Source organism: Agelaius phoeniceus, chromosome 11, assembly GCF_051311805.1.
Source record: "Agelaius phoeniceus isolate bAgePho1 chromosome 11, bAgePho1.hap1, whole genome shotgun sequence".
Taxonomy (NCBI): Eukaryota; Metazoa; Chordata; class Aves; order Passeriformes; family Icteridae; genus Agelaius; species Agelaius phoeniceus.
In genome coordinates, this window is record NC_135275.1 from 10,955,494 (window position 1) to 10,981,436 (window position 25,943).

The 25,943-nt window shown below is 39.1% G+C and overlaps 2 protein-coding genes across 2 annotated transcripts in view; one reads left to right on the plus strand and one right to left on the minus strand.

Moving 5' to 3' along the window:
• On the plus strand, positions 1–24,331 carry APPL1 (adaptor protein, phosphotyrosine interacting with PH domain and leucine zipper 1). The gene is made up of 22 exons (XM_054639997.2): positions 1–150; positions 4,385–4,483; positions 4,981–5,040; positions 5,769–5,840; positions 6,623–6,710; positions 7,077–7,118; positions 7,931–7,989; positions 8,440–8,586; positions 9,972–10,054; positions 10,151–10,309; positions 11,059–11,247; positions 11,730–11,772; positions 12,408–12,464; positions 12,993–13,084; positions 13,655–13,837; positions 16,256–16,305; positions 16,690–16,864; positions 16,968–17,004; positions 18,017–18,163; positions 18,341–18,391; positions 18,740–18,829; positions 19,021–24,331. Exons 1-22 carry the CDS (start codon positions 97–99, stop codon positions 19,168–19,170), a joined length of 2,127 nt encoding a protein of 708 aa, XP_054495972.2. The 5' UTR covers positions 1–96; the 3' UTR covers positions 19,171–24,331.
• Positions 6,998–25,943, minus strand: part of ASB14 (ankyrin repeat and SOCS box containing 14) — a 26,502-nt gene continuing 7,556 nt past the window's right edge. Inside the window, exons 9-11 of the mRNA XM_077184528.1 lie at positions 25,485–25,638; positions 25,056–25,392; positions 6,998–16,293 (exon numbers count right to left, since the gene is read on the minus strand). Of these exons, the coding sequence (XP_077040643.1) occupies positions 25,199–25,392; positions 25,485–25,638 (348 nt within the window). The 3' untranslated portion in view covers positions 6,998–16,293; positions 25,056–25,198. The remainder of the gene's footprint in view (positions 16,294–25,055; positions 25,393–25,484; positions 25,639–25,943) is intronic.

Genomic DNA, 25,943 nt, shown 5'->3' on the forward strand with positions numbered 1-25,943 from the left:
ACGTCCGGCGCGCAGCGGGCGGGGGTCGGTGCGGGTCGGTCCGGCTGGGCCGGCGCGGGGGCAGCGGAGCCGCGGGGGCTCAGCGCGGTCGCCGCCATGCCCGGCATCGATAAATTGCCCATCGAGGAGACGCTGGAGGACAGCCCGCAGGTAAGACAGGTCCGGCGGAGGCCGTATCGGGCCCAGCCCCTGCCGGCGGGCCCAGCGCTGCTTTTCTGTCGTTCCCGGCCCGGGAGAGCCGTGGCGGTGGCGGGAAGGAGGGTGACGCCCCAGCAGCGCGGCGGGGACGCTGCCCGCACGGCCCCGCGGGTTCCGACAGTCTCGGCTCGGGCTCTCCGCCCCGGTCGTGCCCTGCCAACGCCCGCTCGGGGCTCCGCGGCGTCGTCACCCGCTGGCCCCGCCGCCCTCCCGGGAGTGCCGCGGGCCGGGAGCGGGGCCGGGGCTCCGGGCTTGGGTGCTGCGGGTGCTGCGGCACCTCCGGCGGGGCAGTACCGGCACCGCTCTCTGATCTCCACCCCCGCCTTCGCACTCGGGCTCGATATTGGACACGTCCTGACCACAAAACCCGCGTTGCCCTCTCAAACCATTTTCCCCTTTGTTTTTCACCGAGGCGCGTTAAGGTTCACCAGAGCCGTGTGAGCAGCGGGGCTGGGTGAGGTTATCGCGGCCGTGGTCAGTGCGGAGCGTGGGTGGGCAGCACATGGTGCCCCGAGACTCTCCGTGCTCCCACCCTTCTCGTGCATTGCTGCTCCCTGATCTCTGTCAGCGATGCTCTGTAGTGCGCTGCAGTTTCTTTCAAAAGTAGGAGATGCTTTATTCAGTGGTTCTGGTTTCTCTTGCTGGCAGCAGCAATAGCAGTTCTTGTACTATATTTCTTAGATGTCGGAGAAAGCTTGCAATGTATATTCTTTTAAGCCTTTTGAATTAAAATCCTTGTTCTGGTGCATGGTTTACATAGTGAGCAGTTTGTCCCATATTGCAATAGCATGTGCATTGGTAGTTTTAATTCCTAGGTCATAGGAAGAGAAACTTTCACTTGTTAAAAAGGGAAATTTAGCCCCTAAAACGACAGTTACTTTAACAATTCTGTATCAAGTGGAAAGACGACTTAAAAAAAGCAAAAGAAGGCCATGCAGAAAAGGAATAATTGATTTCCTAAGGACAGTGCCCCAAATAGGTCAAATGCTGAATGTGAGATGAGACCTGGCCTCTAATGTGGGTTCTGGTCCAGGGGCCAAACCTGCTGTCATCTCACGAAGAGGAAACCATTCTGAGAGTCGTGTAATAATACTGATTTTAAAAAATTATCTCTTGAAGGTATTTTCCAAGGAAGTCAGAACTATTCATATTTACAGGAAATGTCAAATGTAACATGAATTTAGGACCATCTGAGGACATTTGGGAAACACATGAAAAAATGTTACTTATTGGAATGCAATTGTAATTCTAGAATTTTCCATGTCAAGTTAGTTGTGATACAGACAAGCAAGGACTGATTCAGCCCGATGTGTTTGAGATGCTTAAGTAATTGGATTTGTCAATATTGTCTTTTGTAGGTAGAAATTTACATCTTTCAGTCAATTTTTCAGATGAATTCTGGAGTCACGTCCTCTAGTAAGGACTCAGTGTTCTGTTGGGTTAGTCCATTTGCTACATTAGTTAATTTCTGTTAGAAATCAGTGCAGTGGAAATGGCAGCAAATGTTGCTTGAAGAAAGCAGAAGCCTCTGTCTGGAGGAGTTGCCACGCCTGGGTACATTCATGCTGAATACTGCACAGCCACCAGCCTGGGGGTTGTTTGGTGCTGCACCATGGCCTGCAGTTCGTGTTTCAGACACTGACTGTAGGTATATAAACATCATCTCAAACTTATTCTGTGTCTGAGGAAGGAAAGGCTTTTCAAAAATGTCAAACCCATTCATTTCCTGTTGTCACAGGATCAAAATCTAACCACTGTGCTTGTCAGGCCTAAACCAAGGGCCAAGCTTACATAGTCTTTTGCTATGCAAAACAGGGCAATTTACTTATTAACCTAGGCCATAAATTACACACACACTCAGTGGATGTTTAGAGAGAGTTTCTGCTCACACTGATTTGCATTCCCAAAGCATTGCACAACAAAAAAGCCAAGAGACTGGTGGCACAGGCTCTGTCTCCTGTCACCTGCAGTGGCCTCCTGATGGCACGGAAGGCTTAAAACACTCACTTCTAATGAGGGGTTTCTTCATGCAGCTCCTCCCTGGTCCTTTGCTGTTTGCTTGCTCACAAACATGGATTGAAAGAATCCTAAAGAAAATGGAAAAGGATGTAGAGTTTTACTAGAAACATAAGTAAACAATTGCTCTCATTTTCTGCTAAGCAGAAGTCTGCCATAACTTGTTTACAGTTTCAGGTTAATTTCTTTCCATCAGTATCATGTAATGTTGTTTTGATGGTTGAACATCAATAACAGACTTTTTTAAGTAAAACATAAAGATAACTCTTTTTTCCATGTTCAGTTTTAAAGAGTTAGTATACTCCAGAAACCTTACATAATACTCCTTTAAAATTACAAGCTCAGGTTTATTTATGTTCAGGTTTAAAGGTCATGGGTTATAGTACCCTGTAATTTTTTCTTTTGCATTCTTGAGTCTTTGTCTACCTTAATGGGAGAGTCAAGGCTCTTAGGATGACACATGTTGCCACACTTGGCAAAGATTTGAGTTCTCCACCTCTCTCCACTTGTTTTATAAACTAGAACCAGCATTAAAGCTATTTTTGTGCTGATTATGCTGTTCGATTATATTTTTTAATATTTAAATACTTTTTAGACATTATATAGCATGACAGTAATTGTGATACAGCCAGGCATCTAATGCAACTTAAATAAAAGAATCTTATGTCAGAAGCAATTATTAAATAATATACTTTATATGGGTTTAATATGTATACTCTTTGATTATCATTAAAAGCTAAAAATTAGAAAGAGCTGAAAAAGACCTTCATACTTCAAGGGGAGATGGGCTAAAGACTTCAGTAATTTAAAGACAGCCTAGGGAAGACTAAAAACTAGAATTTCCAATTTCAAGTATTTAACAGTCATAGTTTGGGAAAAAAACCAATTATGTGCTTATGATTCTTTTAATTTTCTGCCTGGACATTAATGTTAGTGTAAACCTAGGAACAAAGCACGGTCCTTTTGCTAAAACATTGCCAAAGCATTTCCTCTGTGGCTCTTGCAATCACTGCTCCTGATTCTACAGCCAAGCATCCCAAGCAATGTTTAAGAAAAGCCAGTGTGGCTGTGCAGAGTTACTGGTACATCCTCTGCTTTTCCCCCTTTGGGATTTTTGATGGAAGGAAGCCATTCAAAATCCTCATGGTGAGGAGGAATAACCTTGCTTCCAAGTGCAAAAAGGATGCAAGAACATGCAGTCAGCATCTCATTTAAGCTTACAGGCAAATAACACCTGAGCAACCTGATTGCCTTCTTGTGGAGTCAGTCCCTTGGGCAGGAGGGAGAGCAGGGCATGTCAGTCACCCTGGCTTGTGCAAGGACTCTGACAGGGTCTGGCAGCATTCTTCTGGCCAGAAGGGAGAGGTATGGACTGTGACCTGAGTGGAAAAACTGCCTGGGTAGTTGGGCTTAGATGGAGACCAGTTTTAGTCTAATAGGTGGCCAGTGATAAAAGAGGTTGATTCTTGAGGTGGAGGTTGTTAAGCACCATCAGTGATGCACACGGTGCAGGTGGGCACAGGAGTCATCAGGCTTGTGGGTGACACCAGCTAAAGAACAGACAGACTGACAACCTGGGTAAGGACAGATCTTTTCACTCCTTTTCAGTGGTGAGAAATATGTATGTTGAGGACAATCAGATGCAGGTTGTATTGTTTGTTTTGGTTTGGTGTAGTTCCTCAACGTTTTGATCCCTGAGTTGATGGGTATTCCACAGGTAAGTTATAGGTCCAAGCACAACCAGCAGATGTCTGTGTTCAGGTTGGACAGCATGAGACTGTCACAGCCTTTATTTGGATCTCACTGCAGAGGAGATGTGTAGACCTGGCAAGCTGTTTAATACCAGTAATCTTTACCCTTCTCCTTAGGGATGTACCCAGTGTTGCCCACAGTTTCTATATTTAACAGTTTTCCATCTCCCTTGGCCCTTTCCTTTCTGAAAATGTATTAACCTGGAGAGAGGCTGACAGGAGGAGGAAGGCTGAGCTTGGGTATCTGTGAGATTCTTTGGCATGCAACAGTTAGCATTCCTTTAAACAGTATTGGAGGGTTTATAGAACTTCCAGTAATGAAACCTGAAATAATGCTATTTAAGTCTGAAATTCCATGATATTTAAATTCTTTTCTTCTAACTTGTCATGGTTGTGTTTTGGCTGTTTGATTGTTACAGACCCGCTCTTTGCTGGGAGTGTTTGAAGAAGATGCTGCTGCAATATCCAATTACATCAATCAATTGTTTCAAGCCATGCACAGAATATATGATGCTCAGGTAGTGTTAATGAAATTCTTGAATGCATTATAAAGCTTTGGAACCACATTTCATGTTTCTTTAACTTCTATATGCTTTTCTTTAACTTCCATATGCTTTAAATGTAGAAGTGAAATAAAGTAAGAATTAATGATTGCTTTTCTGTATGTTAGGGAGTGCTAAGACTAAATTCTTGTGATTCTTTTTGCAACAGAATTTCTTATGACAAGTGAAGTTATATTCTTTGTTCTCTAAGTAACTCTAATGTATTTCCCAAGTGTTTCTAAAATGTTGCACACACTAAAATGATCTCTGTGTGCATAATAGTATGTACCAAGTGGGAGGGTCTTTTTTACCCACAATATATTCATGTTTCACTCATCTCGAAATAACTCCACTTTTATGCCAGAATGTCTTCTGTATGTTTTTCTAAAAATTTGAGTTTATGTCTGTATTTTTAATTTAGATATACTTTACCTGTTTGACTTTTTATTGGTTTTCTTCTCTTTTTAAATCAGAATGAATTAAGTGCAGCAACTCATCTGACTTCAAAGCTTCTGAAGGAGTATGAGAAACAGGTACTGCATAAATCATGTTGTCTGTGCATGGTCAGATACTGTGCTCAAAATCCTGTGTATTTCTGTGGTATTTTATCTCCCAGAGCACAGTGTAGAATGAATTTAGGTTTGGTCCAGATAAAAGGAACTGCTGTGGTTGGTGGTTTCAATTGTTGCCAAAGTAATCTACTGCCTTTATTTTAGTTCTTCCAACTAAACTAGAATGAAGTTCCTCTTACCATGAAGAATATTAATAACTTTTGAAATATTTTACTTTTGGATTAGTTTTTTTGAGAATTGCTTAGGGTAGTTCTGTTTTTGTTTTTAATTTATAAACCTGTTTACCCTTAAGTACTTAAATATCAGTAGTCCCAAAGAGAAGAGATGGCATTGCAATCTCCAAATTACAACCATAATTTGCTCTGTCAGCATAATTCCATCTCTGAAAGCACAAACTCTGGAATCCATAACTTTCTTCCCTCATAACCTGTACTATGAAGGATTCTTTGTTGGTAGCTTTGCTGCTGGGTCCCCTTTTCTGAGGTTAAAAATGTTAAAAACAAAAATTTGCTTCTTTTAAGAGGCTGCTGCTCCCTATCCTCCTTTTCCACCTAATGAGGTGAACTGCTTCAGTATATCTTAACTGTGTAATATTTTAAAATAATGGAATACCTGATATACTCATAGAGATGATTAATCCAGTTTTGTGAATGGCCCTGCAAACAACAGAACTCTTTTTGCCTTCTCAGCGTTTTCCACTTGGGGGAGATGATGAAGTCATGACTTCCACTCTGCAGCAATTTGCAAAAGTGATTGATGAGGTAAGTCCTTGTATGTGCTTTGCTAATGCTGTCAGGTGCAGACTTTAACTGCCTAATAACTCCATCTTTAAGCCAGGAGGTACAGAAATGACATTCATTTGTCAACAAGGTAACAATTAATTCTATATTGCAGCATCTATTTAAAGTTACATAACCTTAAGATAAAGAATGAATTCAGCAAAATGAGGATACATTGCTGAAAAAACCATAGTTTAACTGCTAGAGATAGAGCCAGAACCATTACCCAGTGGCTGTTAGCAGCTCTGTACACAAGGGTGTCTGTATTGCCTGATTTCAGGACCTGACTGACACAGGTCAGGACCCTCCTGCTGTCTCTCTTGGATACTGACTCACAGGACTCACAACTGAGCACCATTAAGAGCACCATCAGGATTTTTGTTGTGATCTCTCTCCTCACTTGAAAAGCATTTTAGGAGGAGGATCACATTTTGTTCTACCTCTGTGATCTGTAAAAAATGGGCTGTGCCATAGCTGGAGGGAAACTGGACAAATCAACAGACTAGTCAGGATGGATGAGGCTGGTTTTGGACATGAACCAGTAGCTTGAAAAAGTTCAGAAAAAAACTAAACTCTAGAGGTTTTCTGTAAAAAACTGATTATGAGATCTGGAACCTAGAAAAAAGTAGCTGCAAAAAAAGGAACATGCAAAAATGTGTTTGAGTTGTACATGTCGTCTTTGAGTGACATTGATGTCCACCTGTTGTGATTTGATTTGGTCTCAGCATTGCTTTCCTAAGATTTTCTTCTTTTGTCTTTTTCAGCTCAGCTCTTGCCATGCAGTCCTTTCAACTCAGCTTGCAGATGCAATGATGTTTCCTATTACCCAGTTTAAAGAAAGGGATCTAAAAGGTAGAGGACTTGACCAAATACTGTTTCTTTCCAACAGCAGCAACAATAAAAACATAGCATTTAATCTTCATAGCTCTTGTTTCACTAAATAGACTACACCACTTATTTTTCAGCTCTCAAAAGTATGCATCTCCCCATTTAAAAAGCAAAGTAAGTTATTTCTGTTCATGAGAGTAAGCACAGAAATGATCCTCAGGCCCCAGGCAGGAGCAGACTTGCCTGGCCCTGTAGTGCCTGTGCTGGTAGCTCAGTGTGGTACAAGGTGACATTGAGATGACTCTGAGGTCAAGGTTACATGAGAAACTGTAATACATGAATGTTACACTAATAACAACTTACTTAAATTGTGATGTGTTGTTTTTTTAGAGATATTAACTCTAAAAGAAGTTTTCCAAATTGCAAGCAATGGTAAGTGTAAAGTACTTAATCTTATCAATATTACAAGACATCAGTGTTATTGTAGATTATTATTTGTCCTTAACTAGTGGAGTTAAGCCTGTAGTCTTAAAGTAACTAATTAAGGTGTAATTTTTCTGCATGATACTTAGGCACTCAACTTTCCTGGTTCACCTGTAAATCTCTGCTCTGTGTACTGAAGCATTAAGGCAAATTGAAAGGGTTTTTTTACAAAACCTTAAGTGTTTGTATGATTATTAAATAATGTAGGATTATGCCACCAAAATTACAAAAAGAGTAATTTTGGTGGCATAAGTGGTAGCTCATTTCTTAAAGACAGGACCCAATCAATAAAAAAAAAAATTACCTCCCTAAAATGAATTTCATAGTTCTTTTCCCTATTTTCAGAAGTTATTTTTTTAGCTGCCTCTAATATATCCATGTTGAGAACTTATTATTTAAATAATATTCTACTTCTCTCAGTCAAAACTGTACCATTGTTTTAGAAGCAAAAAATATTAGATACAGGTTTTCATAATGTAAAGTTTCTCTACTTAATGGACAGTTCTTTGAAAAATAGTGGATGTTTAGGGAACTTGGTCACAATTTGGCAACATTTGCATCTGGTTAGAATTTTTCTTCTGCCCAAGTATTTGTTGCTATGAAGTGATTATAAAAAGACAAGAACTATTCCTAAAGGTGTTAATATGACAGAATTTTGCATTCAGCTATCTGTGTAACGCTGTGATATAAAAGGTTTTCTGCTCTGTTTCATAAGTCATTAATTTGTGAAAATGATCATAAATTCTCTCTTCATTACTTAGACCATGATGCTGCCATTACCAGATACAGTCGGTTATCCAAAAGAAAGGAAAATGAAAAGGTTTGTAAACCAAAATCTTTATATTGATTTTTGAAGAAGATAAGAAATAATTTTCATTTCATGTATATTTATGATGGAACACAGTGTATGGCAGATTCTGTGTGACATTTGATAGCTTTTAGCAGTCTAGACAGAAAAGCAGATTTCTCCAATACATGCCTGTCCTGTAACACTGACAGTGCTTTAGGAATAATATTGTGATGTCATATTCAGTTTGTTTTTGTGAAGAAATAACCACTCTTTCCAGGTAGAAAAGAATGCTGTGTTTGTTTTTCACATATCTCATGTTTAAATTAGAGAAGTAGAATAGTAAAAGATGCAGCAGCTGGTGATAGAGGGTAGAACATGACTGGATTTTTCCCTGCTGGCTATAAAGCTGTCCACAGGGCCTGTGATCAATGCCAATCTCAAACATTGCTTTTTTCCCTCCCTTTGTCTGTGTCTCTTCAGATCAAGGCTGAAGTTACAGAAGATGTATATACTTCAAGGAAAAAACAGCATCAGACTATGATGCATTATTTCTGTGCATTAAATACTCTCCAGTACAAAAAGAAGATTTCTCTGCTAGAACCCTTGCTAGGGTACATGCAAGCTCAGGTAATTTCAGATTCTGAAAGCTGTAGGTCTCAAAGGAGAAATAAAAGTCCTTCATGAAGGTTGATGTACTGAAATCCATTGCAAGCCCTCTTCAGCAGTCCAAGGAAGGAAATGGAGAAAAAGAATCATCCATCCCCTTCTCTGGGCTGCCACAGCTGTGCCCTGACAGTGCTGGCAGTTAGCACTGCTCACTGCCCACTCACTGCAGGGATCTCTTCACTCCATCTGAGGGTCTTTAGCAAAGTCTGGGGACAAATGTAATGGTTCATTTTCCCCCAAAACTCAGATGGCTGGATTTGATGTAATGCCTAGATTTTCATTGCTGGGCACTTGATTCCAGTAAATGGAAGAACTGATTAGAGCTTTCATGCAAGTGCACATAGGAGTGAACCTGCTCAGCAAATAACATGGACACAGTTAAACTCATTCCTGTGGCAGCTGTTCTGAAATGAGATACTCATCAAAAGCCACAAAACTACTGTTTTCAGTCAAGGCTGTGGAAGAGCCAGAATGCTAAAATACTTTGGTTTTGCTTAATATTAATAAATTCGTGATTGGTTTACTTGAGGATGGGTGCAACAGAAAATAGAATGATGATAGTTATGTGGACAGACTTAATTTGTATTTTTGGAAGTATGTTACTAAGCATGAGCTTTGGGGTTTTTGCAAGTCAAGCTTTCCAGCGTTTGGCACTCCTACAGTGACCTGAGTAGAAATCAACTCCTGCACACTGAAAGCTGAAAGCTTTCCAAAGGCAAGAACACTTGCTTTCTTTTGAGACTTTGCAGCTTGTATTTAAGAGCCAAGTTCTGCATGTTTTGTGCAGTAAAGTAAGTGCAGCCTGTTGCTTAGGTGGAGCTTTTTGCTGAATCTAAGAAACAGAGGGGCAGGGCCATGTCCCAGGGCTTCCTGTTCTAACCTCAGTGTAGCTGTGGCAGATTTTCTGACCTACTATGGAGTACCCTGTGCTTAAAATACATAAAAATACATATTGTTAGTTCCCTGGGGATGGCCCTGGACAAATCCTCACAGGTTTAGGACAGATCCTAACCTTCTCTCCTATGTGCCCCAAATATAACTCCCCATAACAACAGTTAGCAGAATGGTGGCACTGAAAAAAGAGAGACCCTGGGAGTGTTTCCTGTGTGTTTCTGTATTTCCTCCAGGCAGCTCTGTTCACATCCTTGTGACACAAATGCCACTGCAGTGCCAGCAGCAGCCTTCAAACACACATTCTGCTGCTTTTAGGAACAGGCTTTGGTGGGAATGAGGGATGAAAACAGATTTCTCTGAGAAACTTTAGCCTCCTATGACTTCATCTGTTAGTTTTAAGTGTAGTTTTATTAATGACTAAATTCTCCCTTTTCCTCCTTTTTTCTTTAAAGATAAGCTTTTTTAAAATGGGTTCAGAAAATCTTACTGAGCAACTGGAAGAATTTTTGACCAATATTGGCACAAGTGTACAGAAGTAAGTTGGCTTTGTTGAATTTTGAGCTTTTATGAAGATTACTTTTTTTTACTTATTAATAAATTATCTTTGTTTATAACACATTTTTTATCTTAGTGTTCGCAGGGAGATGGATTGTGAAGTAGAAAACATGCAACAAACTATAGAGGACTTGGAAGTAGCCAGTGATCCACTGTATTTGCCTGATCCTGATCCTACCAAATTTCCTGCCCATAGGAATCTAACAAGGAAAGCTGGCTATCTCAATGCAAGAAAGTAAGAGTAATCTGTTATTTAAAAATTCCAGAGTATTTAATTTTGGGAAAGGAAAGCTAAAGAAGTTGGAAAATTCTTTTAGATGTTAGCTATGCTGATTTTATATATTTAGTTGAATAAGTCACATAAGAGCTATTCTATTTATTTCTTTGGACTTCTTCACTTAGTATTAAATTCATTGTTACACTGACATAATGTCATTCAGATGCAAAGCATAATTATCCTGATTTTAGTGTAATTTTGCCTGAATTGTCACAGTTTAAAAAAAAGGCTTGAGAGTGTAATTCCTCTGCATCCTAACTGGGAAGTAACAAGATTCCCTCTATCAGGATTATTCTGGAAGTGTCTGTTAAAGCTTTGGGATTCAAATTACAAATAAAACATTGTAATTTTGATCTAAACAAGGCAAAAGACTCTGTTAACCAAAATACCCTTGGAAGGAGCTTCTGGATTCCATGAAGCATTGGCTCATTGTCCACAGGAGGGAGCTGTGCCTCTAAGGAAGTCCCACAGCTGTTTTTGAGAGCTATTGAAAATAAGTTGTAGCATTTAAATTTCTTTACGGTAATTTATATAATAAGCTCCAAGGAATTAAAAAAAATAAGTTGATGACTTTTACAACAACAGCTAAAGCAAAATACTTACTGATTGAGGCATTAATTTCTGTATTAGAACACAATTGCAGCACCTAATTATAGAGTGTCTGAGCAAGAAGGGAGGCTAACTGAGGACTTGTTCTTATCTTTCAGTAAGACAGGGCTGGTGTCTTCCAGCTGGGAGAGACAGTTTTACTTCACTCAAGGTGGAAATCTGATGAGCCAGGCAAGAGGAGATGTGGCTGGGGGACTCGTGATGGACATAGACAATTGCTCAGTGATGGCTGTGGACTGCGAGGACAGACGGTACTGCTTTCAGATCACCTCCTTCGATGGCAAAAAGTGAGTGCTCTGACACTGCTGCTTCTTGGCACAAACACTGCACTCACTGGTTAGGAGAAGAAAGATGGTCTGCCTTTGGCCAGGTGTTAACTTGATATATTCTGTGGATGTTTAAAAGCAAAATCTGGGATATCCTTTTAACTGTGTTAACTGGGGTTTTGTTTATAAACTCTGTAATGTAGCTGAGTAGTATTTCAAAATAAGATTATGGTAATTAGTTGACAATCACATATTATTGCATTTTGTGAATACTTAAATATTACATGGACACAATTAGAATTGTGTTCCTTTTCTGTTTCCTGTTGAAAGGAAAGCATAGGTTCCTCCCCATCCTAATTAAATGTTGACTACTTTCAACACAAATAGTCTTCAGCCTTTCATAACTTGTTCAAAGTATAAATATGAAAATATAATTTTTGACTGACTGTATTTGTGAGGAATTTTAAATACAAAAAATTGTGTTTTCCATTCTTCTCTTTCAGGTCTTCAATTTTACAGGCAGAAAGTAAAAAAGATTATGAAGAGGTAAGCTTGTAGGAGGTGTGCATGGAGCCCAGTGATTTTCTGCTGCACAGAAAGAATACATTCCTAACCATGGCTGGACACTGCATATTTTTTTTCTGTTTCTACTTGTTAATAAATTATCTTTGTTAATAACACCTTGTTTATCTTAGTGTTCCTGTTAGTTTCCTCCTTCAGATAAAAGTTGAAAAGCCAGGAACAGGAAAATGGAAAATGGTTTTCCAGAGCAGAGAGGGAAAGCAGATTCTGGCTTGCAGATGCAAGAAATGAGCAAATTCCACAAAAGCCAAACTGAATTTTTATAATGTTGTGAGGAAACAATGTCACCTGCAGCACACAATAAAGAAGAACAGAGAATCCTGATGAGTTTTTTTAAAGTTCTTTAGAGTTGTGATTTAAGCTTGCTTTAGTTTAGTTTTAGTATGACTAAAATATTTTTGGTGAGTAAAATCTTGAAGTGTAGGGTGCAGTATACAGGTGGCAGTGAATTTAATGACAAGCTGGGTGTGCAGAATATTTGTCTCCCTGGATTTAGAGAAAGTAGAAAAAGTGCTGAAACAGCAACTCAGGTATTCAATCAAGATTGTTTAGAAAACATAACAGATTAATTTGTTTTCTTTTTTCTTCCTCTTTTTCAGTGGATATGCACCATAAACAACATATCTAAGCAGATATATCTAAGTGAAAACCCTGAGGTAACTCTACTAAAATTTACAGTTATGAGTAATATGTTAACATTTATATTTATAGAGTTAAATTCATATTGATAAAAACTTACATAGTGATTTTTGCTTACTTAATTAGGGGAATTGGCCCAATAAAAACTGTTTTATAACAGAGCATGTATCTATATATGAAGTGTGTCTTCATGGGTTTTAGTTCACAGTTGAGTGCTGCATTTCTCAAATGAGATTTTTCTTTTTGTTTTCCTGGCTACATTTGCTTATTTTGCCAGAGTTATCATTGGAGCTTTTCTCTATTGCTGCTTTTTATTAACATTGGCAGTATTTTAAGGCCAATTTGTTTAAATTGACAAAGTTAACATCAGGTTATGTATTTGAAGAAAAGTTGGAAGAAAATGCTGGAGGTGTGTTGGCAAAAATTTAAGAATGCAAGATTGTCATCAAGGGTTGAGTTTATAACTCCTCCCAGTTGCATACAAATAAAATTTGAAAGTTTCCTTTGAGAAAAATGTTTCCAGTTCTTGTTTGCCATCTCTGCAGGAGATTGCTGCCCGTGTGAACCAGTCAGCTCTGGAGGCTGTCACTCCTTCCCCTTCCTTTCAGCAGAGGCACGAGAGCCTGAGGCCAGCTGTGTAAGTGAAGCAACCAGAGGCCATTTGGGGTGCACATGTAAAAAGAAAATCCTGGATAAAGTTCCAGGGGGAAAAAAAAAGCCTGACAAACCTACAAATACTTTTGTGATCAGAACTAAATCTGTGATAGGTCAGAGGAAAATTTCCTGAACACACCTTCACTGCTGAAGCACTGTGGAGCATCCATTGTCACAAGTAATCCTAATGCCAGCTGGTGGACACTTTGGTTGGTTTCATCATATCTGTTTTGTTGTGTGATTTCATGATGAGATTTTTCTTCATGTGTCCAATTCCTGGAAGCAGACCTCAGATTTTATTATTCTTAATATGTGATTATATATTGATGTTAAATCAATCTGATGCAATTACTAATGGAAGTAGTAACTTTAATTTAAATTTGGCTAGGTCCATAGATTTGTTTGCTATACCCCGATCTTCAGGTTTTTAGTTTTTGTTTTGTTTTACATCTAAGGTCTGCAATATTGTATTGGTTTAATTCATTATCAACCAACCTGAGCTCCTCACTAACTACTAACACACCCTGACTTTGCCTTTCTGGTTCTGTTGCAGGCAATCTCGTCCTCCTGCCGCTCGTACCAGCAGCACAGGGTCCCTGGGCTCTGACTCAGCAGCGCTCTCAGCACTTTCCTTGGATTCCCTTGTTGCCCCTGACACTCCCATCCAGTTTGACATCATATCTCCAGTCAGTGAAGATCTGCCTGGCCAAGCAAAGTCATCAGGGCAATCGGGCAGGTAGGAAATGTAGAGAGAAGGAAAAAAATCCCTGAAGTTAATGTTACTAATTCAAAAACCAACAAACAAGAAAAGCACATTTAAGATGCAGCTCCAGTACACACGTTGCCTTTTTCCTGACTGATGTCACAAATTTTGCAGTGGACAGTGGAGCAAAACAATTTGTTAAACTGTTAGATGGAATTGTAAAAAAAGGCTTAATTACATCACTAGAGTCAAGGTGTAGTTTTCTATTTTGCAGCAGCTTTTCTTGCTTTAGCAGCCAATGCTTTTATTTATTGATTTATTTTAAACTTTTGGTTTCACAAAGTATTTTCCTTTCCTATTGCTTGCTCACCCAGCAGCTTGGGTTATTTCCTCTTGGAAACTCAAGAGAAATTTGGTAGCCCTACCTCCAGGTGATGATGGCATACGATGACTCCTCTTAAGCTGAAAGGTGAGTGAAAATGGTCTAGGCTTCTAGAGTAATTCCACATACAGACAACTTAAAATCATCTTAAGAGTTCATCCAAAACATAAAAGCATTTTCTCCTACTTGTTATTATATTTGAGTGGGAGATGTACTAAAAACCAAAGACCTGTAAATCATCACTGCATTTCTAGAGCTGTTATCTATAGAATTCAGATATGAACAAAATGTATTTGCAGATCCAGCTGCTCTTAACAACAAAAAAAAAAAAACAGCCAAAGAGATGAAAACTAATTTATGTGATTCTTGTAAAACAATGTGTTATATCCCCCTGCCTCTAGGAAAATATTTGTATTTTGAATTGCAGCTCACTGATGTAGGAGTTGAAATTATATATAAAAAACTATATTTTCCTTTTTTCCACAGTTTTCTTCTAATTGTTGGTATAGCAGGATAAGCAGGTGGCCAGCTAGATCCTTCAGAATACACTGATATAAAATAGACTGGAACTGTATTGCAGGAAGTGGAGAGTTTAGGCTTAGCTGAACTCTGTGGTAGCCTGGTCTAGCTCAGTTGGTCAGAGCAGGGTGCCAGTAACACCAAGGCTGTGGATTCAGTCCCTGTATGGGCCATCCACTGCAGAGTTGGACTCAATGATCCTTGGGGGTCCCTTCCAACTCAGAATATTCTGTGATGTCATCAGTTCTAATTCTCATCTAGAAAATAATATTTTTCATAGCAGAAATTACAGAGGTGAGCTCAGTATTTCAATTAACCATGGCCTTCAATAAAGAACTGCAGTGTTTGTACAGATAGGTAACATGTTTGTTATTAAAAAAGTACTTCCCTTGGTTTCTGATACTGATGACATATATTTAAATTTTATTTTTGCCTTTTGAGAGATCCTGTGAGATTTTGCATTTACTCTTCTAGTTTCATATTAAACATCAAGAAGAGTCTGAGCAATAGAAGATGCTGGTAGAGAGAATTTGTTTTTACTGTAATTACCCAGGTCAGCCTTTAATGAGATGGGTCTTGATTGAGTCCACGTTACGTAAACGTTGTAGCAATGCCATCTTGGCTTCAGTCTAGAAAAACTTAATACTTTAAACCAGACATCTCTTAGTTAAAACATTTCTGATAGTTGATAAAATGAACTGGCAGTCAGTATGTGTAACTGAGCAATTTTTTTTTCTCAGTTTTGAAATTTGTTTTTAGAACACTAATTATCGAGGTAACACTTTGATTAATCCCATAAGAAACCTGATTTGAACTATACTGAACTTTTGCCAATAGCTTTTCAGCTACCAATCAGCCAAAGAGAATGGGCAATTTCCTCTACAAATTTTAAATAAAATGTCCCCATTTCCTGTGCTTATTCCTTTACTGTTTTTGAAAAATGCAGACTTGGAAGCCTAGAGTATTTTCACTTTTCTCTGTAACTGATAGTAATTCTGTCTCTGAGAGCCAGAAGTAGCCACATTTCTCTTGACTCTCTAGGAGTAAAACCCCAGTGATGTTTTGAGAAAGCTGCATTTGAAACAAACCCAGGGGCTTCTCTTGAGTAAGTAATTCAACACCTTGACAGTGATGAGAAGTGGGTGCTCTTATGGAGTACTGAAAGGGCCTGGTTTTTGGCTGTGCTTCCTGAAGCTGTTCTGTGACATTTCCTCCTCTAAAACTATACCTTTTCAAACATTACCAGGGTTTTAGTTTGGGCTTAATTCAAATATATATAAAAAAATAAAATGTGAGCAAAACCTTCTGTGGCAGCAATAGGACAATAATATCTGGTGTTTTCCCCATAATGTGGGCCCTCAGATACAGCAAGTTATGTCTCACTCCTGATAGAATTACTTCTCCTTATGGCTCATGATACATTATTCCTCCAGATGACAGGTTTGTGAACTCACTACATGTTGGTATTTGACACAGCATGAGACTACTGCACTGTCCATGAGTGGTTCCTGTAATCTGACTCCTGCTTTAATGTTTTCATTTTTTGATAGACGCACAAATCCTTTCGGTGAATCTGGAGGCTCAAAACCTGAAACAGAAGGTAAAACAAAGTTTCACTTCAATGCAAAATAAAAATAGGTTTTGACAGTTATAGTTCTGTTTTCATCCCTAGCTTCTGTCTTCTAATTTAACAGCAGTTTTAAAATGCTTAATTACATTGCAAGGTATTTGATAAGTCAAGTTAAATCTAACTACTGTCTGAAAATCTGCTGTAAAAATGATTAATTCCATCTTTTGTATCATCCACCAAATGCAAAGATGTGTGGTGTGCTGTGTACTAACTGCACCTCTCATTGCTAAGTAGGAGCAATCTCTTTCCAAGTAAGGAGGAGCTTGGAGTTTTCTTGACTGCAGTCCACCTTTGGCTTTGAATGGGAAACCCAAAATGGAGTTTGTTTTTTTCAATACTTTTCTTTTTTCTTAGATTCAATTCTTCATCAGTTATTTATTGTGAGGTTTCTTGGCTCTATGGAAGTGAGGTGTGATGAAAGCCCAGACGTTGTTTATGAAACAATGCGTCAGATACTGGCAGCTCGCGCCATCCACAACGTCTTCAGGATGACAGAGTCACACTTGTTAGTCACTTGTGACTGTTTAAAGTAGGTTTGCTTCCTGACTTCTACTGATGTTTATTTACAGAATGATCTTCTTTCACTTTGGTAAAATTTACTTTCTGGTTTGTCTTTAAAAACAAATTTTTAGGTTAATTGATCCACAGACACAAGTTACAAGACTACGAGTAAGTAACTTTCCATTTTAAGATAAATATCCAGCAGTGTAATTCTTTTACTTTAAAAATATTATTATTAGATCATAGCAAAAATCACTGATAGCATGAGATTTCCAGCCAAATTTCCAGTGCTATTAGGAGACCAATGCAGACATTCAGAAACACTTGCAACTCAGGTTTAGGGAAGTGATTTCAATAGGTCACATTGGCTTTTGAGACTCCCTTCTCCCTGTGATCTGAGAGGGTAAAATAGTAAAGAGAGAAGATTAATGATGGAGTTACATTAGTTCTGAAGTCCAAGAGGGTTTGTTTGCTGTTCGGTTTCGCTGTTTTGTTTTGGGGTTTTGTTTTTAATGTTTTGACATTAAGTTCAAAAATGCTCCAAAGCTGTCACCTTCTACAAGTGAGGTACATCAACTGAGAGTATGTCCCATATACTAAATGCACACATCTAACTCCAGGAAAACTCATCCTTTCAGTTCATAGCAGCTGTGGTAGGGACTCTCAGAATTTTTAAGTTTATTGTTTGATGAGTCTTAAAAAGATAATTTGAAGTCCGACCTCTTTTAGGAATAAGAATGCAAAACAGTTTTCTTGTAACAAACCAAAGAGGGTATGGGATGGGGTTTTTTTTCTTGCTTATATAACTAGGAGAACTGAGCTAATTGCAGTAGAGGTTTTTGAGAAGTAGTGCCTTTACATGAAACTAAATATTGTAACAAATGTAACTATAATGAATGATTAAAACAAAATCAAACAGGAGTGTATTCATCTTTAGGAAGATGACTGACTCGCTGCAAATGTAGTCCCTTTTTCTTACATGGAGTGTGTTTTTTGACATTTGCTTGCCTTTGTAATAATTTAGTCCTTGCTGTCTAATCTGTTTGTGCTTCATAATTACATTTGCTTGGGTAACTTCTTGTGCTGTGGGTGTGCATTAATTAATGTGCAGTGTATTGAAACCTCGTGTGGAAATCTTTGGCATCAGTTTTAAAGTCTCCCTGTCTGATCCTCTTGGCAGTTCCCTTTGCCCAATGTAGTACTGTATGCCACACACCAGGAGAACAAGCGCCTGTTTGGGTTTGTGCTCAGAACCTCAGGAGGGAGAGTGGACAGCCACCAGACTTCCATCTGCTACATATTTGAATCAAATAACGAAGGGGAAAAGGTATTGGTGATGGTTGTCACTTGTATCAGTTGTGAATACGGATTCCAAGGTGCTAGATCCATTCAAACCTGTCATTTTAAGTGCCTGCAAATGCTTTAATGTGCTGTTGTATTTCATTTGGGATGCTGGCTGAAATTTCAAGGCATTTTTAATTATTTCCATCTGTTTTGTGTTTAGATTTGTGACTCTGTTGGATTGGCCAAACAGATAGCTTTACATGCAGAACTGGTAAGAATCTTTCTGGGGCAAAAGATGCTGGGGAAAGGAAGGAAGGGGGTATATTTAAATATGTGTAATAGATTGTATTCTGCAAGATGCCTCTAGTTGCAGCAATGTTGTTGTATATTTTAAGGGACTTTTTTCCTAGAATTTAAATGAAAAGACTGACCAATATCTACTGTAGAACAATATTCAATATAGGATTCATTTTGCTACTTTTAACAACCATACCAGTCCTTTAAAAGCAGAATATTCAAAACAGTGAAGTCACAGTCTTGAGCAAGCTCATATCAATCAGTAGTGTCCCAAACATCCCAGGCTGTTGTTACTGACTTTATTTACATTTTTGCTCTTTAGGATCGAAAAGCCTCAGAAAAGCAGAAGGAAATAGAGAGAGTCAAAGAGAAACAGCAAAAAGAATTGAATAAACAAAAGCAAATTGAGAAGGTACCTTTTGTCATTATTTCTTAATATTAGGTTTTTTCTACTTACTTTCTTTTGCAGTTTTTTCCAAAGCTGTCCACTGATAGTATTGATAGATCATTTAGAAATTGCAATAAGGGTATCCTGTGTCCATTGCAGATGGCTTTAAGGGTAATACTCTTTTTCTGATTTCTCAACCCCTCTTCTCAATATAGGACTTGGAGGAGCAGAGCCGGTTGATAGCAGCTTCCAGCAGATCCAACCAGAGCAGCACAGAAGGACAGTTTGTAGTCCTTAGCAGCAGCCAGTCAGAAGACAGTGATTTAGGAGAAGATGGAAAGAAGAAGAGAGAATCTGAAGCCTAAGGTTGCTTGCTTCATTAAAATTGGAATCATTAATATATCTGGTGAAATGGCACAAGTTCTACAAGAGGTGAAATGTAGGTGGAGGGTCTGTCATGTCATAGAAAAGACTTCACAATATGTAGACCCTATTATGCCTTGATTTTTCTTTCTCAGTTGAGTGATTCCTATTTCCTGTCAGTCTAATTTCTCTTGTATGCCAGATGAAGCAGGTGATGCTGCCATGTTTATTACAAACATCTGTTTTCTCAAGGCTTCTCTGCAGTATGGGAAAAAATGTGGGTGTTTTCCCCACTTAGCTCTGTGCAATTGACTGCTTTGGAAGCAAAACTGAAAACCTATTGGCCTTCAGCAGCAACACTGAAATTTGTTCTTTGCAGTAGGGAGAACACCTTGCTGGAAACAGAAGTGGATGTCCAAGTAAGACAGTGCTAAGCTTTACCCAGTTTGTTGCACATACCTGTTCTCAGATTTAGAAAGAAGGATCCCCTTTAACATCAGTGAGATGTGCAATAGTTCTAAACAGAAGGATCTTTTTTGTTTCATTTTGCACAGTATGATACTGTCTTGATTTCTTTTTTCTTTTTTTGGTGAATACAATGCCAAAAAACCTGATTTCAGCAGGAGAAAAAGATACTGTCAGACCTAGATAAGAGCTGATGAGATGCAGTTGAACTTTATTGCATGAGGAAAAGCATTCCTCATCAAATGCTAGGAGTCATGTATATAGCCTTGTAGCACAAGTGCCATGTTCTTGGTTTTTCCCCAGTACTTGGAATAAAAAGCTGTAAACCTTTGAGTTCATTTTTATAAAATATGCTTAGAGTTGCAGGAAAATCTTGAATTCCATCATATGAAAATCTTCTGCATATGTAAATGCCTTGCTGTTAATACTACATCTACTGGAAATGAGTTGAGGCTCTTTAGTCTTTTTATGATTTTGCAAACAGAATTTACCAGTTCTGAAGTAAGAGATGATATCAATCCTACATCCTAGAGTCAGTTCTGGAAAGCATTTTTCAAAGTGATGTCTGTTTACAGCTTGTAATCTGCACTCCATATTCCATACCCTGTGTAATATTTATTTTGTATAGAATTAGATGTGTATTCACCTTTTGAACCAGAAGAGAAATCTTGTTTGAAGAGAAATATTTATTTTTGCACTAATTACTATAAATATTAAAATCCAGAGGAACAGAAGATAGCTCTCTAATAGTGGCATGAAAATAACAGGATATGTAGAGAGAAGAGAATACACTTATATTCCAAGTTATAATATAACAGTTATGAGTGATTTACAGTTCATTGCAGGGCATTTCTGGTGTTCAGGAATGGAAGCAATTTTCAGAGTATCTCCTCAGCAGCTGGTGGTGGCCCAGCCCTTCCCAGCTGGAGCTGTCCAGTGCTGATAAGTAAGTGAGGAATCTCAGGTTGTGTCTGCTGGATGGCTGTAGGTGCACAGAGGGCTCTTCTGACTCCTGTGACTGCCCTGCCTTGGCCAAAGGCTCCTCCTGCCCTTGGTGCTGCAGATGGGACTTGGTGGCCTCAGCTCCTGTGACAGGAGAGAAGGGCAGCAGTGCCTGGGCAGGAGCAGAGGCAGCTGGAGCTGCAGAAGCTTGGGCAGAGGTTTTACACCACAGGAACTTGAGCAGCCACCAAAGGGCTCTGCCTTGAAAAAGGAGGTGAGGAGGCTGAGGAACAGAGAGCTGCCAGGTTCTCTTCCTGAGTTGGTAACCAGATCCTTTTCCAGTGTGATTTTCATCCCCAGAGTAGCCAGTCACTTGTAGAAAAATCTGCTTTTGCTGTTGTCCAGTTAGGTCACATAGTATTGCCCTGTGGCTGGATTGAGCTGGCACAGTGCCCCATGGACCACACCAACCTGAGGCTTCTTGTAAAAGACAGTGGCATTTTTATTTCATATCTAGGCTTCCAATCTCAGCTCCCATATTTAAGAGACTATTCTTGCCAACAAAAATGTACAGACAGGCGCCAAATTGAATTTTTTCCCTTTTTTTGTGCTTAAATCAAGGCTTACAGAGAGTGGCAAGGCAGTTTGTCTCTGCAAATTATTCCAGGTCATGTTTGTTTGTGTTTGTTTTTATTTACTGATATTTGTTTTCTATCAAATAATATCACAGCGTAGCTCAAGGTTCCTGTGTCTTACTTGTATCTTTCTCAAGTATTTACTGAGGATGAAGCAGTTTGGAAACAGCACAGGGAGCCTATGAAATCAGTGATCTCTAGTGTCTAGAATCCAGTCCTCAGCTTGTCAGAGAAGAACTAATTGTGTTAAGCACTGGAGCTGCAGTAGCCCAGGCTCCAGAGGGAGGACAGGTAATAGACAAGCACTCTCATGAAAAAGCATTTCTGATGTGCAGCCTGTTTTGCATTAGCCTTATTGAAGAAATGTCAGAAAATGGAATTACTGACTTTTTTGCAAAAACTACCATTACTCATATAGATATAAATCTGCAAAGATGAGGAAGAAAGGCTGATAAAGTTGGTAGGTGAATTTACTGTCAAATGGGATTATTTTTGATTTAGCAATAAATATTGGAATTACTCCATTTGCTTTTCAAGCTTTCCATATATACCATTAAATGTAGCTTTCTAAAACAGAGTAGGAGTGAAATACATTTCACTTATGTTGGATGATTCTCATCTTAACCACTCCAAGATTGATATGCATGAATGAAATGTAGGGGTTGGTTGTTTGCTCCTTTAGGGAAGTTTCACTGGTGCAAAATGAGCAAGAAAGTATAAAAGCATCTGGGGTAATGATGAAAGCTGCAAGAGCCAAGGGCAAGTCAGCAGAGCTGGGGAAGTCAGACAGGAATGGTAATTGAGTTAGCAGGGGGGTGAGAATGACAGCTTTGCCTAGGGAGGATCACACAGGTTGTAATTAGAACTATCTCAAGGCAAAAACAGCTGCTGAGGTTTCATACATGACCTTTCTTCCTATAAGGTTTAGAACTACTTCATTAGAAAACAGCTTTGCTGAAAAAAATCAGAATGATGCTTGGTGTTTTCCATGAGAGTATGTAACTTTTAGTAGGAACACCTCATGGTCTGCTGGGAACTGCTGTGGTAGAATTTCACCACCAGAGTATTTGGTTATTGTAACTAAACTGCTAGATGGTTTCCTTTACTAATTTACAGGAGAAACCCTCCTGTTTATTATTTCCTACTGCCTTTTATTCACAAACTGATCTTTCAAGCACCTTTGGCTGAAGCTGTAGTTGGCTTCATGTGCATCTACCATTACTTCAGTCACTCCTGAAAATATTCTTTCAAATCCATGATTTTCAAGTGACTTCATGTAGGTACTGAATTGGCAGTGTTGTTCAGGACTGTTGCTAATTGCAGCCTCATAATTACTGCCAAACTTTTATCCCTTAAGTAAGAGGATATGAAGCTCATTCCACCGTGTAGATCCACACACTGCAGACCAAGCCAGTCTTGCTGTCAGCTCTTGAAGCTACATACACTCTTTGTGTATGTAATGGCATGAATATCCAAATATATCAGGTGTGCTTATGGGTATGCATTTTATTGCATCACACATGATAGCTGGCACTCCTCTGTGCTCACTGCTAGATTTGGCCAAGTCCAAACCAGAGGACAAGGTCAAAGTCATGCACTACTGAAACATATCTAACTGGATATGATCAGCTAGTGAAAAGTCAGCTGCATGTCATAGTCTTACTCCCTTAATCTGAGTTTGAAATTGTATCAGGACAATTTACTGTCTCACAGTAATATTTCAGAGTTAAGAAACATTCCCCTTCTAAAGGGCTATCAGATTTCCTCTTTATGTGGATGTAAACCCAGAGCTGAAAACTGAAACAGCTGATGCTATTTATGAAGCTGTAATTGACATACATGGATATAAAGAAATAAATCTGACTGTTTAAGGTAAATTCTGTCTATGCTTAAGGTAAATACTGATTAATTAAATGCACAGCATTTGAGATTAGCCAATGGTGAAAACTATGCTACAATATGGTCTCTTATTATTTAGGAAATAGTTCACCTAGAGAAAGAAAACTGCCACTGCTTAGTGAATTTAGTAGAGATATTGTCTAGTGTAACAGCAAAAGCTGATACTTTATATTCTTTCTTCTTGCAAGGTAATTAGTCCCCAAGCTTCTTGTTTTAATTAAGCACTAAGTTGGCATTTTTTTCCCTGCCACAGTGGTATCTAAGTTGTCATGACAAGAATAAGTCAGTGTATCATTGTGAATGCACTTGTATTCCTAATGAAGTTTATATTGCAAGCTGAGGATTTTGTACAACCTTTCTGGTCATTTTTATAATAGAGTGGAGTGGTCAAATTCTTATGATGGTGTTCTGGATTGGTCCTGTTCTGGTGAAGTGTAAGTGATTTTTGCAGTGTTTGAGACTGACTTGCACATTTTCCCTGAATAGCTGTATTAAGAACAACCAATGGCATATTTATGTCAACTCTGATTGTTGTGTCTTAATCTTGGAAACATGGATAGTAACCCTATTGTACCAGGGCTCCAGTCAGCATTTTATATTTTAAATAAAAGCTTAACTATAGTAACTTTCTGGGTGAGACTTGTACTGATGCAAAAGCCTCCTGCATTCTTCATTATGCTGACTTTCAGGAAGTACCATTACTGGTGACAGGATGTGTTCCCTTCCATTTGAATAAGTTCTGACATGCAGGTAGTCAAGTGTAGCTCAGTTCTCTTAATTTTTATAGTAATAGCCAGATAACCTCAGAGAACATTGTTGTACTTGGGAATGCTCTTAGCCTATTTTTGCAACAATCAGAGACTGAAGGTGAGCAGGAGCTGTGGCAGCTGGCTGGGCAGGGCCCATGGTGGGGCAGTGACAGGGCTGTGAGGGCTCTGCAGAACAAGCAGAGTGCAGAGGCTCTACCAGCACAACCACTACCAGGGGCATTGGACATATCTTCACAGGCTGAGTTAGTTTATTATGGGATAAACACCGTGTAAAAAACCATGGGCCATAACCACATTAAGGTTAAATTTGTATTTTATAAGGTTTGTAGATTTTTCTGGGGGAAAGCAGACTTTTGAATTCTGTAACTTCTGTGATAAAGATGCATGTATAACTAGAAAAAAAAAATCTATGCTTACTTGATTATGAAGGAATAAATACTACTAATGCCAAATGTGTTTATGAACTTCTTTTTTTCTAAAATAAGAACTGATAGTTGCAGTATTTTTGGAAGGAACAGGCATGCTGAAGGTCTTTCTAAGACTTCTGTAAGACTTCCTAAAATGCCAGGGCTCCAAAAGTTTAAGCTCCACCTCTATAGAGAGAAACTCCAAAAATTGCAAGCATGACTTTGGACAGCACTGTGTAAGGAGAACCCAGTTCTAGAGAGAATAGTCCAAGTTCATGGTGGATGAGACAGGCCAGTACCTGAGAAGGAGCTGCAGAACTAACACAGCTTTCAGCAGGGCCACCTTGGTGAAACATTGGTATGTCACATGACCTGCTGTGATAAGCAGAGGTTTATCAAGCTTAATCTCATGTAATTGCCTAGAATGGGGGATTGCTTTATTGGGTGAAGAATTACTTAAGCTGCTCTTCAGGACTTCACAAATAAAAACTATTTCTTGGCAAGAGAAGGGAAGAAGTACAAGAGAAAACTATGTCCCTTCCTGATTTTAGTCAAATCCCTGACCTTTAACTAAGCCCTGAGTTTAACCCTGGAATGAGGGTAGTGGTATCTGATATGAAAAGCTTCAACTTAGCCATAACACAAGGCTTGCAGCCCTGTATTGTTCACTTCCTTAACTTGTCACACCAGGCATTTAAAATACTGTTGCCATAACTTGCAGATAGGTCATAGGCCAAGAGATCCTTAGAATGGGATCACCAATACTTACATTTTGGGGGTCTCACCATGTTCTTCAGGGGATGAGGGGAGAGCCATGGCATTCCTTAATATACAGAGGAGAGAAAATCCCAAAAGCAAAAAGCACAACAGTCTTATCCACATTAAATTCCCTTCAAAGCACAGGACAAATACTTATGCACAGTTGAGCTTGTAGATCCCTGTGAAGTTTTCCTGCCCATAAAGGTCATATTCCTTGTACAGGATGTAATCTTTCAAGCAGTTTGGCAGAGGAAGGAAGGTCATGAAGACAGGACAGCGGAGCCGCAGCCGCCCCATGCACGCCCGGATCTTCAGCCGGCACAGGTGCTTCAGAGAGCGAGGGTTTGCTAGAAAGGAGAAGCAAAATCAATGCTACCAAGCAAAATGGCCCCAGTGCCAAACCAGCTTGTTTTCATTAAAAATGTAAACAGATACTTACTTAAAATGAAATGGATGTCTGGCCACAGTTCCTGTTCTTTGAGAACTGCTTCGAGCTTCCAGCAAATCTTAACATGATCAACGTAATCTAACATGATTCGCACGACTTTCCCAGACACGTGCTTCAGCCAGGACAAGGTTATCACTTCACAGAACTGATAGGAACAAAACATTTACTAGGGTCATATTTGATACTGCAGTAAATTACTTCTTTCTCTGAGGACAAGAGCAATTACTTGAGCAGGGTTTTAGAGGTTGCTTAAGCCTCACTAGCAGAATCTAAAACTTTGAGAGATGGTTATTTTGTACTAAATCCAGAAGTTAACTTAAGCAGCTGTATATTTGGGGACTTGGTGCTTAAAAAGAAGTGCTACTACTCTTGAATGGAATTTAGACTTGTGTCTCAGGTGCTTAATAGGAGGATCCACCAGCCCCCAGTGCCTGCATCATCGCCTTATCT

Bases quoted from the DNA above. Each gene is read 5' to 3' on its own strand.
- APPL1 (XM_054639997.2), top strand. From the start codon at position 97: ATGCCCGGCATCGATAAATTGCCCATCGAGGAGACGCTGGAGGACAGC. The intron at 4,484-4,980 runs GTAGTGTTAATG...TTTTTAAATCAG, and splicing joins ACAGAATATATGATGCTCAG to AATGAATTAAGTGCAGCAAC. The intron at 13,838-16,255 runs GTAGGAAATGTA...ATTTTTTGATAG, and splicing joins TCATCAGGGCAATCGGGCAG to ACGCACAAATCCTTTCGGTG.